We start from the raw sequence: 21,551 nt of genomic DNA, 5'->3' as shown, positions 1-21,551 counted from the left end.
TGTCGTCTTGAATGCTTGAATTGAGCCTGCCTCTACCACACTTCCAGGTAGCGAATTCCAGATCCTGAATACTCGCTGAGTGAGATTTTTTTCACTTATATTTGGTTATTTTACAAAACACTTTAAATATATCCATTGTTTCTTGATCCTCTTAAAAGTGAAACAGGTCCCCTATTTGCTGTGTCCAGATTCTTCCTGCTTTTGAAAACCTCCATGTCTCCTCTTGGCGTTCTCCTTTCAAGAAAAACAAATAAATGAAATAAAATCCATTCTGAACTGAAATTAATATGTCTTTAAAATGACTGAACCAGTCGCATTGATCTGTGTCAAACAACACAAAGAATGCTGTGGAAATTCAGCACTCTGGCAGCATCTATGGAGAGAGAAAGAGAGTTAATATTTCAAGTCCAGTATAACCTTTTTTGGAACTGGTTCTCTCTCCACAAATGCTGCCAGACATGTGGAATTTGTCCAGCATGTTTGGAGTTTGTTTCAGATTTCTACCATTTATAATATTTTGCCTTTACTCAAGCCTGTGTGTCTCGTTTGACTTGTATCTTTCTGGGGTTTTCACTTGTGGGATAAAAGTTACTTGCAGATAATTTAGCCTTTTAAAAAAGCCAGACAAGGGAATTCACAAATGAACTGTATTCCAGGGAACTACTTTGGGACAAAGGAGAGAGAAAGATGATAGATTCATAACAGCAAAACTGAATGGCTTGTGCTTGCTGTTTGTTTTTCTCTCTATCTGTCCCTATATTTTGTTCTCAGCAAATCTGAGAAATAATTACTCATAGAGAACTCTTAAGATAAATTTTGGTACCATGGACGATGTAAGTCATCAACTGAACGAGTGTAGTCTCATGTTAAGCCGAACACATCAGGAATTCTAAGGACTTGTAAACAGCATATTCTTGATCTTCTTTTTTTTCCTAAATGTTGTCTCCTTTTTAAATTTATACCTCTATTTGTGTGTATGATGAGGCAGTGGGAGTGAGGGCCGTGGGGGTGATACAGTTTATTATTTTCTTGGGAAAAGTAAGTCATGAAATTCCTGCTCCTTTCAGTCATGAAAACCATATAAGTTTTCTTAACTATAGAACTGTATTTTAATTAAAGCCCGATATAGCTGTCTGCTAAAAATAATTTAAAAACCTTTGTTGCCGACAACTGTAGGGGTTTAAAAAAGGAGTTCTTAGAGTTTGGGTTTGTTCCTACAGGTGAACAAAAGAACTGTAGTGCGAGAAATAAATTATTCCATCAAATGCTATTCAGAAAATGCTGCAAAAGTCTACATTATTGCATTTGACAATACTTCAATTTTTCTAAATTTATCTTGTCCTGCTGTATCAAAGGAAGTGACCTTGGAGTAATTAAAAGAGGTAGTGAGGCATTTGGCAGTGGACCTCCACGCGAAAAGTAGAGAAATAGAAATTGCAAAATGGCTGAGGAAACATCTCAGGAGAAACTGAGTATCATGAAACATACAATGTAAAGTTGGAACAGCTAAGGTTAGGACAGGAATTCCAATATAAACAGAGGAAAGATAATTCCGTACAAAGAAAAAGAGAGGGGGGGGGGAAGGGGAAAAAAAGAGAAAGAAAGGCAGGAATTGAAAGAAGAGAGAAAATTCCTAGAAAGTGAATGGGAAAGAGAAGTGAAATTTGAGTTGGGACATCTTGCGTAAAGAAGAGAGAATACTAATGCAGGAGGCCCTGGTGAAGGAACAACATTTATGGGGCATGCATTCATATGTTACAGGACATGAACCCAGGTCTACCACAGCAGCTGGTGAAATTTAAGTTTAGTTAATAAAGAAAGTTGGAGTATGAAAGACAACCTTTATAATAGTCACTATGGAGCTGTCATCAATTGTTATAGAACTAGTTCACTAATGTTGTTTATGGAAGGGAATTTTCCATCCTTTACTTGGTTGGTTTACACGTGACCAAGTACCAACAAAGTTGGCCGTTACCTGTCCTCTGAAGTGCCATAGCAAGTTACTCAGTTCAGAGGGAATAAAGGATGGGTAACAAATGCTGATTAAAGTTTACCTAGAGAGTGAACTGGTGTGTGAATTGAGTAACATGAGGGTAACCACAAGCTTACCAATGGTAGGGAGAAATATTTTATTGAGAACAGACTCCCCTGGCAGTAAGAAATCTCCCTCCAAATAGAAAAGAACAATCCAGAGCAATTGGAAAGAATGCCAGCAGCAAGTGGCAGTAAGGCTGGGAATCAAAAAATTCAGAGCCTTACTGGAGGCAAAAAGATTTATGGGCATTGTAGTAGCTCAAGAAGAGTAAGCTGCTCAGAGACTAGGAACTCAGAGTTTCAGAAGCCTCCAGGGACAATAAAATCTTTAAGGTTAGGATGACTCCAAGAAGAGTAACTTGAATTAAACAGAGTTAAAGATAGTCTAGCAGTATCAGAACAGCTCAGGTCAGAGCCCAAAGTAGTTCAGAGACCCTGAGTATGGCAGTTACTATAAAAGAAGATAAGTATGGGTCAGGGAGGGTGACATAAGTTGAAAGGACAGCACCTGGAAAACAGATCCCTACTTGGTGAAATAACAGGGTGGGGGAGAGGCAGAGGGATTCTTAGATATGCCAAGAGAATGTGAAGTTGAGCTGCAGGGAATACATCCAATTAACTATAGTAGTCGTGCAGAAAACGTGGAACAGGCTAGAGAGAAAACCCTGTTCAGAACAAAGGAAAAAGAGGATGAAAGTTATCCCACGCAGCCACCGTTGGCGCAGATCATCAGGGGAATACCAGTGAGATAAAAATGGAGTTACTCGCTTGGAGATCAAATGAACAAAACTACGTTTCAAACCCCAACCAGTCTAATTTGGTTCATATAAATTTCAATGAGAGCAAGGTGTAACATGCAAGTGTCGGAACGTAACATCAGATTACCACCCTCTGACTTCCTAGAAATCAAATTTGTAGAAATTCCCAATTTTAAGGTAAGGATTGTAGAACTAGATAGTAAAGAATTAAAACTCAGAAAGGTGTTGAAGCCTGGGGAATAAGTCCAGCTGCCATTCCGAAAACAGCTTTTGAACCAACTTAAGATGAAGAGAGTAAATGCAGAATGTCTGAGTAATGTTGCCATAATTTTTGTATTGTCATTTCATACAAATCTTGTCATGGACTGGTCATTATAAACTGACTTGCAGCATGGGTTGGTACCTTGGTCTTCGATGTTGTGGCCATTTCGGAGACATGGATATAGCAGGGACAGGAATGGTTCTTGAAAGTACCGGGATTTAGATGTTTCAGTAAGAACAGAGAAGATGGTAAAAGGGGTGGAGGTGTGGCATTGTTGGTCAAGGACAGTATTATAGTTGTAGAAAGGATGTTCGGGGACTCATCAACTGAAGTAGTATGGGCTGAGGTTAGAAACAGGAAAGGAGAGGTCACCGTGTTGGGAGTTTTCTATAGGCCTCTGAATAGTTCCAGAGATGTAGAGGAAAGGATAGCAAAGATGATTCTCGATAGGAGTGAGAGAGACAGGGTAGTTGTCATGGGGGACTTCAACTTTCCAAATATTGACTGGGAACACTATAGTTCGAGTACTAAAGATGGGTCAGTTTTTGTCCAGTGTGTGCAGGAGGGCTTCCTGACACCGTATGTAGATAGGCCAACAAGGGGCGAAGCCACATTAAATTTGGTACTGGGTAATGAGCCTGGCCAGGTGTTAGATTTGGAAGTAAGTGAGCACTTTGGTGATAGTGATCACAATTCTGTTATGTTTACTTTAGTGATGGAAAGGGATAGGTGTATACCACTGGGCAAGAGTTATAGCTGGGGAAAGGCAATTACAATGAGATTAGGCAAAATTTAGGGAGCATTGGATGGGGAAGGAAACTGCAGGGGATGGGCACATTAGAAATGTGGAGGTTATTCAAGGAAAAGCTCCTGTGTGTCCTAGATAAGTATGTACCTGTCAGGCAGGGAGGATGCTGTAGAGTACGGGAGCCGTGGTTTACGAAGGAGTTGGAATCTCTGGTCAAGAGGAAGAAGAAGGCTTATGTTAGGATGAGATGTGAAGGCTCAGTTAGGGCACTTGAGGGCTACGAGGTAGCCAGGAAAGACCTAAAGAGAGAGCTCAGAAGAGCCAGGAGGGGACATGAGAAGTCGTTGGCAGATAGGATCAGGGTAAACCCTAAGGCTTTCTATAGGTATTTAAGGAATAAAAGAATGACGAAAGTAAGATTAGGCCCAATCAAGGATAGTAGTGGTAAGTTGTGTGTGGAGTCAGATGAGATAGGGGAATCGCTAAATGAATATTTTTCAACAGTATTCACTCTAGAAAACGACAATGTTTTCGAGGAGAATACTGAGATACAGGCTACCAGACTAGGTGGGATTGAGGTTCACACGGAAGAGGTATTAGAAATCCTTCAGAGGGTGAAGATAGATAAGTCCCCTGGGCCGGATTGGATTTATCCTCGGATCCTCTGGGAAGCCAGGGAGGAGATTGCCGAGCCTTTGGCATTGATCTTTAACTCATCATTGTCTACAGGAATGGTGCCAGATGACTGGAGGATAGCAAATGTGGTTCCCCTGTTAAAGAAGTAGAGACAACCCTGGTAATTATAGACCAGTGAGCCTTACCTCAGTTGTTGGTAAAGTGTTGGAAAAGGTTATAAGGGATAGGATTTATAATCATCTAGAAAAGAATAAATTGATTAGGGATAGTCAGCACTGTTTTGTGAAGGGAAGGTCATGCCTCACAAACCTTATTGAGTTCTTTGAGAAGGTGACCAAACAGGTAGATGAGAGTAAACCGGTTGATGTGGTGTATTATGGCTTTCAGCAAGGCGTTCGATAAGGTTCCCCACAGTAGGCTATTGTACAAAATGTGGAGGAATGGAATTGTGGGAGATATAGCAGTTTGCATCGGAAATTGGCTTGCTGAAAGAAGACAGAGGGTGGTAGTTGATGGGAAATGTTCATCCCGGAGACCAGTTACTAGTGGTGTACCGCAAGGGTCGGTGTTGGGTCCACTGCTGTTTGTCATTTTTATAAATGACCTAGATGAGGGCGTAGAAGGATGGGCTAGTAAATTTGCAAACGACACTAAGGTCGGTGGAGTTGTGGATAGTGACGAAGGATGTGTAGGTTGCAGAGAGACATAGATAAGCTGCAGAGCTGGGCTGAGAGGTGGCAAATAGAGTTTAATGCAGACAAGTGTGAGGTGATGCACTTTGGTAGGAGTAACCGGAAGGCAAAGTACAGGGCTAATGGTAAGATTCTTAGTAGTGTAGATGAGCAGAGAGATCTCGGTGTCCATGTACACAAATCCTTGAAAGTTGCCACCCAGGTTGACAGGGCTGTTAAGCAGGCATACAGTGTTTTAGCTTTTATTAATAGAGGGTTCGAGTTCTGGAACCAAGAGGTTATGGTGAAGCTGTACAAAACTCTGGTGCGGCCGCACTTGGAGTATTGCCTACAGTTCTGGTCACCGCATTATAAGAAGGATGTGGAAGCTTTGGAAAGGGTGCAGAGGAGATTTACTAGGATGTTGCCTGGTATGGAGGGAAGGTCTTATGAGGAAAGGCTGAGGGATTTGAGGCTGTTTTCATTAGAGAGAAGAAGGTTGAGAGGTGACTTAATTGAAACATAAAATAATCAGAGGGTTGGATAGGGTGGCTAGGGAGAGCCTTTTTCCTAGGTTGGTGTCGGCGAGCACGAGGGGGCATAGCTTTAAATTGAGGGGTGAAAGATATAGGACAGATGTCAGAGGTAGTTTCTTTACTCAGAGAGTAGTAAGGGAATGGAACACTTTGCCTGCAACGGTAGTAGATTCGCCAACTTTAGGTACATTTAAGTCATCATTAGATAAGCATATGGACGTACATGGAATAGCGTAGGTTAGATGGGCTTGAGAGCGGTATGACGGGTCGGCACAACATCGACGGCCGAAGGGCCTGTACTGTGCTGTAATGTTCTATGAAAGGAGAAAAATTCCTTCCTTGTTTTGAGGAATTATACAATTATGGTAAAAGTGAATAGACTTATCAATTTTCAATTTCTCCATCTGATCTTTAATACCCAGAATCTTTCGTGAACTAAAATGACTTTAAAAAGAAAATCATTCACTTCGGTTGGTCACAACAATCATCTGAAAGCAGGTAGAGCCAATTCATGAAATCATTCATAAACAAAATGCAGGTAGTTGAAATGAGGAGATCCAATACATTATTCCTCACCTGATCGTAACAAGAAAAAAATCAACTTTAATTTGTGTGGTGCCTTATCAAGTCCTTCGGACATGCCAAAGCAGTTCACAAGCAATGAAGTTTGAAATTTTGTAAAAGTATTCGTACCTTTTAGAAATGCATAAATTATGTGACATGCAACACATCCAAAATCAGGGTATCTTACACCCGTAGAGATACAGCAAAGAAACAGACCATTCGATCCAACGCATCCATTCCAACCAGATATCTAAATAAACCCAGTCCCTTTTACCAGCATTTGGCCCATAATCAAATACAGTAGTGATGGTAAAAGAAATTGCTAGAAAGGCTCAGAAGGTCTGGTAGCATTTCTGGTGAGAAATCAGAGTTCTGAGAAATCATAGAATTGAGTTCTGAGGAAGGGTCACTCAACCCAAAATGTTAACTCTGATTTCTGTCCACAGTTGCTGCCAGACCCCCTGAGTTTTTCCAGCAATTTCTATTTTTATTTCTAATTTAAAGCATCTGCAATTCTTTTGATTTTCACATCAGTGACTGTAATATTTACCCTCTACAACATGTGGAAGCTGCTGGACAACAATGTTATCCAAAGTGAACGCAATGTTCGTAGCTTGAGAAATTTCTGATCTGACTTGACCAGCGGAAATCTGAGTTCAAGTTGCCACATCAAGGAATGCGGAAGTTACCTGGACACTTTGTTGCAGAGAGTGGCCACATGCCTCACACTAAGTAATTAAAAATAGATCGTTGATCAGGGGCAGGAGAGGTGAAGCAGTTATAACGTTAAGGGGGTTATAATTAAGGAGACTTGGCCTCTCCAATTGTGCTACAGGTACAAGATTGTTGCAGGCTGTATGGAAGAAAGGGGGAACTGCAGGGAGGATGAACAAACCGACAATAGCATCTCCACAGGAAGCGATTCAGGTGGAGGAAGCAAATACGAGTGAAGTTATGGTGGGGGACAATATAGTTAGGTGGATAGATACTACTCTCTGCAGCATTAAGCGGAAGGCCCAAAGGGTGTGTTATCCTCATCGGGGCTGGAGAAGAACTTAGAGAGGGATGTCATAGTCATCCATTCACTGGTAAGACTAGAAACGATGTTCTTCTATTTTGATCAGCTAAGTAGAACATCTAAAATAATAATCCTGGGATTACTACCTAAAGAATGGCCAAACTAGCTCATGATAAATAAAGTTAACGGGTTAATTGTGTAGTTCAAAGATTGGTGTGTGTGGAATGGCTTTCATTTAGTTGGGCTCTGGCCCCAGCACTAGGGTAGAAAGGAGTTATTCTAGTGGGATGTATTTCACTTGAACCATGATGAACCAGTGTCTTGGTGAACTAAATAACTAGGGCTGTAGATAGGCTTTATGTCTAATTAAGAGAGATGTAGGGTTTGGGAGAGGGGAAGTGTAGGCTTAAAAAGCAAGATGATATAGCACCATTACATTGTGGATTTTGGATAATGATACACATAGGAAGGGACAGAAACATAGATCAACAGCAGACCATAGGTTAAAAGGGAGAAAAATGATAAAAAGGCAAAGTTAATGGCTTTTTATTTGTATGTGTGTCGTTGAGGATTCTGAGTGTGTATTCAATTAAGCTTAGAAAGATGAGGGGAAATGTCATTGAAGCTTACAGAATACTGAGAGGCCTTGATAGAGTGGATGTGAAGAAGATGTTTTCAGTAGTAGGATAGACTAGGTGGGATTCAAGAGCACAACGTCAGAGTGAAGGGATGGCTCTTTAGAACTGAGATGAGGAGAAATTTCTTCAGTCAGAAGGTGGTTAATCCATGGTACTCATTGCTGAAGCGGGTTATGGAGGCCAAGTCATTGAGTGCATTTAAGACTTAGATAGATATGTTCTTAATTGGTAAGGGGATCAAGGTTACAGGGAGAAGGCAGGAGAATGGGGTTGAGAAACATAATAGCCATGAATGAAAGGTGGAGTGGCCTTGATGGGCCAAATGGCTTAGTTCTGCTCTCATATCCTATGGTCTTATTTGGAACAAAGCAAGGAGATCAAAGTTTGGAGCTAAGTTTTCAGGTATATGTGTATTGAAAGGATAGACAGGAACGAAACAGTGGTGTGTGGCCTAGATAGAGGATTGATTATATATGATGGAAAGAGGTGAATTTGGATCAGGAGACGTACAATTCACATGGATAGAGGAAAGAAATAAAAATGAAAACGGTAGCCTAACAAAGCTATATAGAGGGAGAGAGAATAAACCAGGAGATAATGCAGGTGAGGAACAAAGGCAGCACATTAGTCATTGGAGAGTTTAATCTTCATGTAGAATGGGAAGATTAAGTTGGCATAGGTAGCCATAAGGAAGAACTCATAAAATGTATTTGGGACAGTTTCTTAGAAGAGTATGTGTGGACTGAACCAGGGATAATGCCGCTTGTTATGTAGTGAGAAAAGTTTAATGAATGATATCACAGTAGAAGATCACTTAGGAAATAGTGACCATAACATGGTACAATTTAGCATTCAGTTTGGGAGGGAAGAACCAGGTCAGACAATATTGTGCTCAGCGTACATTAGGGCATTGTCAAAAGAATGAGAACAGAGCTAACTGGAGTGGTTTGAGAAAAGAAGTAAAAATGGTTGAGAACCAATATCAAATATTTATTTTGAAAGTTCATGATTCACAACAAAGTTATGTCCCAATAAGAAAGAAGAATTATCGGAAGGAGATATGCCAACCATAGCTAACTAGGGAAGTTACGGATAGCATAAAATTGAAAGTTAAAAACAAACACATTTAATGATTTATGATATGCCAGAGCATTGGGAAAGTTTTAAAAACCAACAAAGAACGGTCAATAAAAAAGGGAGAAGGTAAAATTTAAGGGTAAACTTGCAAGATAATATCAAGACAGACAGCAAAAACTTCATTACATATATGAAAAGGAAATGAGATGCCAAAAGAGGATCCTTAGAGAATGAGTGTGGGGCAATAGTAATGGGGAACCAGGAAATGACAGAGTTGATTCAATACTTTGCATCAATCTTCGCAGTAGGAGACACAAATAGCATTCCAAATTTACTAAATAAGGGGAAAATTGAGGAGAACAAATAATTACAACGGTTATCATTAGAGAAAAAGTAATAGGGAAATGACTGAGGCTAAAGACTGATTGATTGGTTTCCTCAGTCTGATGGGATACACTGAAGGATATTAAAGAAGTAGCTACACAGATAGTGAATATGCTGGTAGTAACCTTCAAAGTCATTAGATTCTGGATCGGTCCCAGAGGATTGGAAAACTTTCGATGTACTATCTTCACTTAAAAAGTGAAGGAGACAAAAATCAGGTCTGTTAGCTTAACATCTCATATTGGGAAAATGTACAATAAAGGATATAATAGCAGATCATTTAGAAACACATAATATATGAAACAGAGTCAGCATGGCCTCCTGAAAGGGAAATCATGCCTGTCGAATATACTAGAATTCTTTGAGGAGGTAACAGGCAGGGTAGATAAAGGGGAAACAGTGGGTGTAGTATATTTGGATTTTCAAAAGGCCTTTAATAAGGCTACTTAATACAATTGGGCTCCTTAATAAAATAAGATCCCAAAACTTTGGAGTCAGTTCACTCAATTGGCTGGATGACTGATTTCTAATGCAGAGTGATACCAACAGCATGGCATCAATCCCACACAAGCTGAGGACTCCACGAAAGACTCTCCTTCTCAACCTTTCCCCTCGTCCAAGTCATGTTGACTATTGGTTTAAACCACAACCAGTCTTCTCTCTATCTAACTAAAGAGCAGCCCAATGGTCTGGTAGTACTATGGCGACTTTAATTTTTTTCCTCCGTGTATTAGCATGGATTGTGGATTGGTTAACTAATAGAAGACAGAGTTGGGATAAGGGGCAGTTTTCAGAATGTTAACCTGCAACTAGTGGTGTGCCACAGAGATCAATGCTAGGGTCACAATTATTTACAATATATATTAATAACTAGGATGAGAGAAGTGAATGTACTCTAGCCAAGTTTGCAGATGATAGAAAAATAGGTGGGAAGTTAACTGATGTGGATGACACAGAGTCTGTAGAAAAATATAGACAGGTTGAGTTTGTATGAAAGTCTTGGCAGATGAAATATAATGTAGAAAAATGTGAAGTTGTGCACTTTGGCAGGCAGAATAGACAACTCAAATGTTATTTAAATGGAGAAAGATCGCAGGAAGCTACTTGGGAGTCCGATGAGACTAAAGCTAGTATCCAAGTTCACTGGATATTAGGAAAAACAAATGAAATATTGGTCATAATTTCAAGGGGATTGCTGAACAAAAGCAAGAAGGTTGTATTTAAACTGTAAGTGGCACTAGTTGACCACTGTATGAACACTGTGAACAGTTTTGGGCCCCTTATATAAGAAAAGATAAACTGGCAGTGGAGTCATTCCAGAGAAGGGTCAATGTGATGCTATCGGTATGAAAACAGTGTCTTCTGAGGAGAGGTTGAGTAGGTTGAGTCTGTACTTATTGGAATTTATAAGAATAAGAGGCAACCTTTTTGAAATACGCAAGATTTTCAGGGGACTTGTCAGTGTTGATGTGGAAAGGTAGTTACCCCTTGTGGGAGAGTTGAGGACCAGAGGGCAGAATCTCAAAATAAGTGGTTGCAAATTTAGTATAGAGATGAGAGGATTTTTTTTCCTCTCGAAATATAGTGAATCTGGAATTCTTTACTGTCGAGGGCTGTTGAGGCTGTGTCATTGTGTATTTAAGGTTGAAAGGGACTGATTTTAAATCTAACATATTCAAGAGTTATGGGGAAAAAGCAGGATAATGGAATTGAGGGTTAACAGATCAGTCATAATCTCATTGAATGACAGTGCAGACTTGATGCTCCTATGCCTTATGGTCTTATAATCATTCCACTGGACATTTGAAATAAAAAAACAAAAATTGCTGGAAACAGCACAGCACCTCTGTGGACAAAATTAGCATTTCAGGCCGGTGATCTTTCATCTGAACATTATTGAAATTCTGTGACCTTCAGCGAGGGCACTCCTGTTAATATGGCCAGACTCTCAGCATTGGCACCACCAGTTCTTCTACTATCATCTAACTGTCTTTGAAGTCAGCTGCCTATTAAGACACACTTGCTGATAATTTTTGCTAATCAGCCATTTGGATATGGTTTGGATATATAATTAATTAGGCAATAAAAGGAAATATAGAAACATAGAAGAGATAATGGGAACTGCAGATGCTGGAGAATCCAAGATATCAAAGTGTGGAGCTGGATGAACACAGCAGGCCAAGTAGTATCTTCGGAGCACAAAAGCTGGCATTTCAGGCCTAGACTCTTCATCAGAAAAGGCTTTTCTGATGAAGAGTCTAGGTCAGAAACGTCAGCTTTTGTGCTCCTCTGATGCTGCTTGGCCTGCTGTGTTCATCCAGCTCCACACTTTATTATCTTATATAGAAACATAGAAGATAGGAACAGGAGGAGGCCATTCGGTCCTTCAGCCTACTGTGCCATTCATCACAGCCTGGCTGATCATCCAACTCCCAATAGCCTAACCCTGCTTTCTCCGCATAACCTTTGATGCTATTCATTCCAAGCGCTGTATCTAGCCCCCTTTTGAATACATTCAGTGTTTGGCATTATCTACCTCATTTGGTAATGAATTCCATAGGCTCACCACACTTTAGGTGAAGAAATGCCTTCTCATCTCCATCCTATATGGCCTATCCCCAGTCCTCAGCCTGTGACCCCTGCTCCTGGCCATACCTACCATCAAGAACATCCTCCCTGCATCTACCCTGTCTAGTCCTGTTAGAATTTTAAAAGTCCCCATCCTTATTCGTCTGAACTCTAGCAAAACCAATCTTAACCTAGTCAATCTCTCTGCATATGTGAATCCTCCATTCCTGGAATCAGCCTAGTAAACCTGCTGCACTGCCTCGAGAGCAAGGAGTCCTTCCTCAGAAAAGGAGGCCAAAAGTGCACGCAATATTCTAGGTGTGGCCTCACCAAGGTCCTGTATAACTGCAACAACACACCCCTGCTCCTGTACTCGAAAGCTCTTGCAGTGAAGGCCAATATACTATTTTACTTCTTTACTGCTTGCTGCACCTCCATGCTTATCTTCAGTGACTGGTGCACAAGGACACCCAGATCCCGCTGTACACTCCCCTCTGTCAATTTACAGCCATTCAAGTAGTAATCTTTCTTCTTGTTTTTGCTTCCAAAGTGAATAACCTCACATTTATTCAAATTATACGGCATCTGCCATTGATTTGCCCACTCCCCCAACCTGTCTGGATCATGCTGAAAGATCTCTGCGTCCTCATCACAGTTCACACTTCCACCTAACTTGGTATCATCTGCAAACTTTGAGATGTTACATTTTGTTCCCTCATCAAATCAGTAATATATATTGCAGATAGTGGGAGCCCAACACCCATCACTAGTTACTGCCTGCTGATTTGAAAAGGACCCACTACTTTTGACTCAGAGATAATAGGAACTGCAGATGCTGGAGAATCCGAGATAACAAGGTGTGGAGCTGGATGAACACAGCAGGCCAAGCAGCATCAGAGGAGCACAAAAGCTGACGTTTCGGGACTAGACTCTTTGTTTCCTCTCTGCCAACCAGTTTTCGACCCATCTCAATACACTTCCTCCAATCCCATGCACTTTAATCTTGCACAATAATTTCTTATGTGGGACTTTGTCAAACAATTTCTGAAAGTCTAAATATACCACATGATCTAGCTCCCACTTGTCAACTCTACTCGTTATACCTTCATAGAATTCAAACAGAATGGTCAAGCATGATTTCCCCATCATAAATCCATGCTGACTCTTTCTGATCATGCCACTGTGTTCTAAATGCAGTGCTGTAAGGTCCTTGACAATGGATTTGACAACTTTCCCCACTACTGATCTTAGGCTTACTATTCTATAATCCCCTGTTTTCTCTCTACCTCCTTTTTTGAATATTCCATTGACATTAGCTACTCTCCAATTTGCAGACACTGTTCAAGAGAATGCTTTACTGACCTTGCAGACACTGTTCAAGAGAATGCTTTACTGACCCTGAAGCTATCAGTAAAATACAGAAGTAGAGACAGTGTACTCCCACATCTAAGATGTCTTGCAGTCTTTGCTGGTCTTTCGTAGCAATAGACTATGTTCTTCTCTCAAACTGATGCAGGGGAACTCCTGGTTTTCAATCAAGAAGGTCAGAAATTACACAACACCAAGTTATGGCCCAACAGGTTTATTTGAAAACATAAGCTTTCAAATAGACCTGTTGGATTATAACCTAGTGTCATGTGATTTCTGACTTTATCCACCCCAGTCCAACACCGGCACCTCCACATCTAGAAGATGGTGACTCATTCTCCTGGATCCTCTTGTAACCATCTGTCCGTAAGGGTTAAACCTGACTGCACCAACAAGCCTTCACGAGCAAGGCAATCATATTGGCTCACACCAACAAACATGCCTGGAACAAGAAAAGCAGGATTAAGCTCCAAAGGGGCTCAAAGCAAAAGGCCCACCTTTGTGGTTGTGTCTCATGCAATCCTTCAGTGAAAAACTCAGATGTGTACATTCTTTCTAACTGAAAGGTCAATAAGCTGATGGTGTGTGTTCAAATCCAATGTTTCAGCCTGATCCTGTCTCACACAGCATATTTCTTTCTACCTTGATTCAATTTTCTGTCCTTTGCCATTTACATCCTTGATTTGTCTGATGCTTTATGTTGGTTTCAAAGTTTCAGGTTCACTGGCACTAGCCTCCTCCTCTTCACCTGGATGTGCAGCCCCTTCTTATGTACATTCCCCATTAAACTGGTCTGAGGGCTCTCTGCTTCTTCCCTGAAAAAAACTGGCCTCATCCACACCACCTCCTCAGCCTGGCTCAGCTCATCCTCACTTTGAACAAGTTTTGCTTTGACGAGTCTCACTTTATTCAGGTCAAAGACATGGCTAAGGCTACATCATGGGCCCCAGTTATACTTGGTTCTTTGTGGGGTACGCGAAACGTCTCTTGTTCCAATCATACAAGGGTCACTCCCCATGACTCTTTCTCCATCATTCAATGCTTATTCTCTCTTTCATCTGGATTTGGAAGTTTATCAATTTTGTTATCTTTCTCTCATCTTCATCTCTGACTCCTCACTTCTCATCTCCATTCCCGATTTTGGGGATAGATTTACTACCAAACTGACCAACTCCCACAGTAACCTTGACTATACATCTTCACGGTCTGCGTCCTGTAAAGACTTCATTCCATTCCCTAAATTTCTACATTTCTGTTATATCAGTTCTGATGATGCCACCTTTCAAAATGGACCCTCATAAGTATCCATCTTTTTTCTTCAACTGAGGATTCTCCACCATCATGACTGACAGGGCTCTCAGCCATGTCTGACCTATTTTTCGCACTTCTGCTCTCAGACCTGCCCTTACTGCTCCCCAAAGGGCCCCTCAGTGCTTATTTTGCATTGCCACCAGTCTCTGTATTCAGAACATAAGCTGTCATTTCTGCCCCCTCCAGCAGAATGCCACCACCAGACATATATTCCCCTCACTATCCCTCCAGGAAGCCCTTCACTCCCAATACCTCCCCAGACCCCAATGGCACCTTATTAAGCAATTGCAGATGGTGCAGAACTTATATTTGTTTATATGGAAAATAGCAGCAGGAGTAAAGTATTCAGCTCCTTGATCCTGCTCTGCTATTCATGAAGTTGCTGGAAAAGCTCAGCAGGTCTGACAGCATCTGTGAAGGAAAAATAAAAGCAGAGTTAACGTTTTTTGTCCATCACTGGACCCAAAACGTTAACCCTGATTTTTTTCTTCACAGATGCTGCCAGACCTGCTGAACTTTTCAGGCAACTTCTGTTTTTGTTCCTGATTTACAGCATTTGCAGTTCTTTTGGGTTTTGTCCAATTCAATAGCCTTTTCCTGCTTTTCCCTCACATCCTTTGATCCCTTTGGTCCCAAAGGCAATATTCAACTCTTTCTTGAAATGTTTAGTCAGTGTAGTGCACACATGCCTTCAGGTTGAAGCAGTGACTTATCTGTACTTCATTCAATCTATCCTACTGTATTTGCTACTGATAATGTGGTTTTCTGTACATTTAGAAGACATGCAGGCTGGGTGACTGCTTTGCCATACACCTACTCTCTGTTTGTAAAAATGACCCCAGGTTTTTAGTTTCCTGATATTTTAACGCACCATCATGTTCCCATGCTAACCTTAATGTCTCAAACCTCCTGCAGTGGTCCATTGAGGCTCAACAAAAGCTGGCAAGGCAGCACCACATCTTCCCCCTAGGTACCTTGTAGACATCAGGATTCAGCAATGAGTTTAATCATTTTTGAATGTGAACACCATCCTCTTATATTCATTACCCTTCCCACATCCTAGCACTGCCATCACATTTTCAGCATACACGTTTCTCATTAGCATCCTATTTGGCATTATCTCTCTCAGTTTGCCACTAATAATCAATTTGTTTACCTTTTGTTTTTTTCTCTCTCTGGGCCCAGTGTCCCAATACACCATTCTCTCCTCCCACCTGCCATCAATATAAGTACCACCTTTCCTTGCTGTTTTCATTACTGATGAAAGGTCATTGGACTCAAAGTGTTAACTCTGTTTTTCTCACTGCAGATGCTACCAAGGCCGGATGAGTTTCTCCAGGGCTTTTTGTTTTTGTTCAAATGTTATTTTGGCCTTCACTTCGATGGGATTTGAGTTTAGGTTTAAAAATGTATTGCTGTAGTTATACCCTCATTATCAAAGGAAAGGTGTACTTGCCACCCAATATCTGCCATGGAAAGAATTCAGGAGGTATGCTGAATTATAGTGAAATTATGTCCTGAGTGTCTATTTCACACTTTAACTTCTGTCATTCATAAAAACCTAATTAATACATTTAAATTTATTCAACTGCTTAATCCCTTTTAAAAGCAAGCATTACATTCAAACAGTTTTCCCTTATGAAAATACACATTTGTGTTCATAGCACCATATCAAAGACGCTATAAGCTCTTTGATTTACCAATCAAACTGAAACCTAAAGACACTTCATTCTTAGGATAGAGATAGTAAGAACTGCTGATGCTGGAGTCAGAGATAACACGGTGTGGAGCTAGAGGAGCACAGCAGGCTAGGCAGCATCAGAGGAACAGGAAAGTTGACATTTTGGGTTGGGACCATTCTTCGGAAATGAGGATAGATTGTTGAATCAATCATACAATCACTAATCCTATAATAATAACCCTCATCTTGCGTCAACAAGAAACAGGAATTGAAAATGTTGACTTTTTATTAATAACTGCAGATGTTTTCTTTAAAATTTAAAGGGCAAGAGATATAAGCGCCTTGACTGTTTGACTGTTCCACAGTGCTTATTCACTTTTTATACACTTTCATTTCTGTAAAAGTCATGTTTTGGACATCCTGCTAAAATTATATCTGTTTGAAGATAACCTTGTCAATGTGCACCTGCTTCTCTGATGAACCATTTATGTATAAGCAGTAACACAGCCAATTCACCCCAGTAAATTTGATGGGTGCCAAATCCGATTTTGTGGATGGAGAGGGAGAGAACTTGCGGAATTGGGACTTTGCTTGTTGGCTGAGCTGGAGAACCCTTCCATTCCTGTAGAAATTTAGGTCCTAGTAACGTAAAGAAGATGTGTCAAACATACTTCCATGAAAACAAATTCAGCTGTTGCTTCCTTTGTTTCACTGCTAGTACAGCTGAACCGTTTTGTTTAGTTCAGAGATGCATATTAGTCAAAATTTAGTAAACAATAGGACAACCAAGAAAAATATTGTCATGCTGCTTGACAAGTGTGACACCCCAATCAACGAACAGAAGGTAGGCATATTATAGGAAGGTTTCTGCTATTTAATTTTAACGCAAATGATCCTTTAAAATTTTAGAGTGAAATATTTTTGGATTTTACTGTGGTGAAATTGAAAAGATAATGAATTGAACCAAAGAATTTAAGCCGCTCCTCTGTACAGAATGTCTAGCCAGAACCTTTGGATCACAATAATTTAAAATAATCAACAGTAAAAAGAACAACCAGCACATATCTTCAAAGTAGTTGACTTTTCATGGTTTATTATTATCAATCCAAATGAATTTTCTGACACTAGCAACAAAAGCCAGAGTGGTATTGAATTTTCAAGAACTCAATTAGAGAGTAGTGTGCGAATAATAAATGAAATGCATGCCTCATTAAATTTGCTGATCAGTGACTCATTATTTGAGTCAATATCACAGCATCCTTTGTGCTAGTGATAAATTTCTTCATGAATTTGAAGGTACGTCTGATTAGATTATATTGATGGCATGCATTAAGCAGGACTCCAGATAATTTGTGTTAGAGAACTTTATCAGCATAGCCTCATTGAATAACCATGCTTGTAAAAATATAAACTATCTAGTTCCATTGATGGTAATAACAAACTAGAATGTTGAATTAGCAAAATGTCTGAGGAGATAGTATTCAACTATTCAAGATCGTTAAGTGAGGAAATACTGTTGGCTGAAGATTGTCACAGATGCTTGAACTGGATTTCTGTTTCAGTTTAGAGGAGGAAAGTTGTACCAAAGGTATTGATTTAACTGGATTAGCCAGGGAAACAGACTTTCCCAACATGGGGCAACAACTTCTAATCAACTAGTCTGTCATTTTCACTCTTTAAGGTGTTAAGAGTTTCTGCCATGGACCTTAAAGTGGCTGGACAAGCCAATTTTTAATTTGCAGATCTCCAGCCACAAAAGAAGATTTCTTGTTTTTTATTTTTCTGTGTAGGACATCCCACATGAGCTGGGATCATGAGTTCAGAATTTTCTATTTTTTTTTGCTTTCTGTAAGACTAGGGAATTTCTAGCGTCACACGGTTGGTCAAAACAGGTTGTAAAGATAAACCCAGTAACCAGAGTAAGTTTAATTTCACTGCTGTGGAAGCTTCTAGAAACCGATATTCAGAATAGGATGAGTAGTCACATAGGAAAAGATGAGCTGATTAGCTGAGAGCTAGCATAGACTTCTAAAGGAGAAGTAATGTTTAACTAACTTGATGGAGTTTTTGAAGAGGTGAAGGAAGGGGTCAATGAGAATAATGATGTTAATGTGGTGTACTTTGGGTTCCAGAAGGTGTTTGATACAGTGTCACACAATAGAGCTGAAGAAATGTCGCAGCTCATGGAATAAAAGGGACAGTAACAATGTTGTTATAGCATTGGCTGGTTAATAGGAAACTGAGAGTCGTGGTCAATAGATATTTTTCTGGTTGAAGGAATGCTTTTAGTGGAGTTCATCAGAGATCGATATTGGGTCTATTTCTTTTCCTGGTATGCATTAATGATCTAGATCTTGGTGTGCTGGGAACAATTTCAGAGTTTGCAGATGCACTTGGAAGCATTGTAAACTGGAAGGAGGTCAGTGTAAAACTTCAAAAGGACATTGGCAGATTTGTTGAGTGTGCAGATTGGTGACAGACGAAGTTCAATGCTGAGAAGTGTGAAGTAATGTAGTTTGGAAAACCATGGACTGACAATATAAAGTAAGTAATACAATTTGAAAAGGGGTACAAGAGCCTAGAGACATGTGTGTATGCATGTACAGATCATTCAAGGTGACAGAATAGGTGAATGGTGCAGTTAATAAAGCAATATCATATTCTGAGCTTATTTATTGGTGGCAAAGAGTACAAGAGCAAGGAGGTAATGTTGAACTTATACAAGACAATTGTAGGTCTTCGCTGGACTATTGCATAAATTCTCAGCATCTATCTATACAGAGTTATGAGCGTCATAGAGAAAATGGAAAAGAAGTTTACAAGAATGGTTCCAAGGGTGAGAAACTTATGTTATAAGGGTAAATTGGACTGTACCCCTTGGAGAGAAAAAAACTAAGAGGTGATCTGATGGAACTTTTTGAAAATCATGAGAAGGTTGGATAGAATAGATAAGGAGAAACAGTTCCTGTTTGTAAAAACTTCTCAGTATGAGGAGGGCACAATTTTAAAGTGATTTTCAAAAGCAGCAAATGTGAGAAAAAGACTTCTTCATCAGTCGTTCGGGTCTAGAATGCACTTCCTGGAATTATAGTAAAAGCACACAAATTGGTATTGGATGATTATTTAAATGGAAACAATATACAAGGGTGCGGCAAATGCAAGAAAATTGCATTCAATCATGATGTTCATTTGGAGAGCTTGTGCAGACATGATAGACCAAATGGCCTGCTACACCAAAACACTACTATGAATCTTCCATTCTCTGCCACTGCTCTGCGGAGTAGTGTCCTTGCTCATCCTTAGAACTTCGACCATTTGAGATTTGAAGAATCAGGACCTGGCAGGGGAGAACTCTCTGGCCAGGCATAGCTCCTGTCCGTTGTAGTTTTGCTGAACGCTTGTACAGCAGCAAGACAAACACTAGTGTTTGGCCCATCTTCCTCATGTTGAATCTGAAGTATGCAGTGAAAGCATTGCTGCTGGTTCAAAGTCTGGGAAGGTGGTCTATGCCCAAGAGGTAGACAGGCAATTAGGATCATTAAACCTTTTTGAGTAAGAGTTAAGGAGACTGACTGGGATTGTCCAGTTGTATCTAGTTTCTCAACATCATGGAGGACAGATAAGCTTTCTCAACTTGGGCACTAAATGGCAGACTGAGTTTCAGAACCCCGACGGGCCTGTTGGCTGTCAGTCTGCCCTGGATGCAAATATAGCCGAAGGCCAGCCTATGAAGGGATTCCCACCTCCTGCACCACTCCTTCATTCTTGCTCAACTTCCTTTTGAGCTTTTAAATCATATTTTTTAAAACATGGCTGTGCTGGGCACCATATTGTTACACAGTCACTAATGTTGTACTAGGAACTTCTATGAAGGCTTCTGATTGGCCCTACAGCTTCAAGAGCCCAACTACCACCCTTAATTGTACAGACAACATATCTCTACTGCCAGTTAAGGGATTGCCCACTTGAAAATCTTGATCTTAATCTGTTTCTACTGTTGGCTGGTTTGAGACCTGAACAAAAGAAGTCCTGACTCCTGCTTCTTGCCTCCATGGGGGCTACTACTCAGTCCAGAGCTGCCTGTATTACGATATCACATGTGAAACAATGATAATGGACTGTCAGCTTAAAAACTGTTTCTGTAATTAGTGCCCACTACCTCTGATTTTGTTTTTCTGTGCAGTACAAAATGTATTTGCTTTCACATATGTTTCATTTAAATTTTGTATGGATTTTTCTACAAATAAAACACTCTATTCATCATGACTGGCCATGTCATCTTTTACAGGCAAAATTAAAACATCCAGTCTGCCAGGAATTCACTGTGGAGAATATGCTATCAGTGTTACCTCCTTTTCCGAAAGGTCCTCCTCAACGACAGGCAAGGAAAGCTGTTGAGGCCTTAGTAAAAGCAGTTAACTACTCCAGGCAAATTGGTTTGCAACAGGTAACCAAATTAAAACTTGTTAGAGTATTTTTTCGGAAATAGGTTTAAGATTATAATATGTGACTGACATGTATTTCTTCAATGATGGAATGTTGGAAAGCGTAGGTTGCAAAGGGACTTGGTTATTCTTGTCAGTAAATCACTGAAGGCTAATATGCAGATTCAATGTACAGGTCCACAAAGTTATTTCAAAGGTTAATGGAATGTTAGTCTTCGTCACAAGGAGATTGTTGAACAGGAGGTGTGAAATCTTGTCTCATATGATTAGAAGCTTTTTGGGGTGCATCTGAAATACTGTGTGCAGTTTTGATCTTCTTTTCTCAGAGAGGATGTTATTGTCATGCAGGGAGTGCAACAAAGATTCACCAGAGTTGTTCTACACTGTCCTATGAGAGATTGGAAAAGCCAGGACTGTAGAAGAATGAGAAGTGATCACATTGAAACCAGTAAAATATTTAAAGGATAGGCAGAGTAGATATTAACCCTGGTTGGAAAGTCTAGAACCACGGAGCACAATTGAAAAATAAAGGGATATTGTTTAAGGCCAGGATGAGGAGAAGTTATTTAACATAGATTATGACAAATCTTTGAAATCCTCTACCCAGAGGACTGTGGAAGCTCAGCCTTTACGTATATTTAGAATTTGATAATTGCTTGATTATCATTGGTGTAAAGGTTTATTTGGACTGCGTATTAACAATAGAAATGTTGAATCAGCCATGGTTGTATTAAATAGCAGAGAAGGCTGAATGACCTGCTCATGTTCATGTGTACGCAACAGGTCACATAGTCGCTTCATCTACAAATAAGGTTCAAGACACAGGGTGGGATATTCTCTTCCTAGGTGGTG

The 21,551-nt window shown here is 40.2% G+C and overlaps 1 protein-coding gene across 1 annotated transcript in view; it reads left to right on the top strand.

The window, feature by feature from the left end:
- Positions 1-21,551, top strand: part of LOC125451045 (uncharacterized) — a 145,817-nt gene that overhangs the window by 92,527 nt on the left and 31,739 nt on the right. The window contains exon 9 of the mRNA XM_048527729.2: positions 20,543-20,701. Within this exon, the coding sequence (XP_048383686.1) occupies positions 20,543-20,701 (159 nt within the window). The remainder of the gene's footprint in view (positions 1-20,542; positions 20,702-21,551) is intronic.

This window comes from Stegostoma tigrinum, chromosome 3 (assembly GCF_030684315.1).
Source record: "Stegostoma tigrinum isolate sSteTig4 chromosome 3, sSteTig4.hap1, whole genome shotgun sequence".
NCBI lineage: Eukaryota > Metazoa > Chordata > Chondrichthyes > Orectolobiformes > Stegostomatidae > Stegostoma > Stegostoma tigrinum.
The sequence above is the reverse complement of the archived record's forward strand: the minus strand, read 5'-3'. Positions and strand labels throughout refer to the sequence as shown.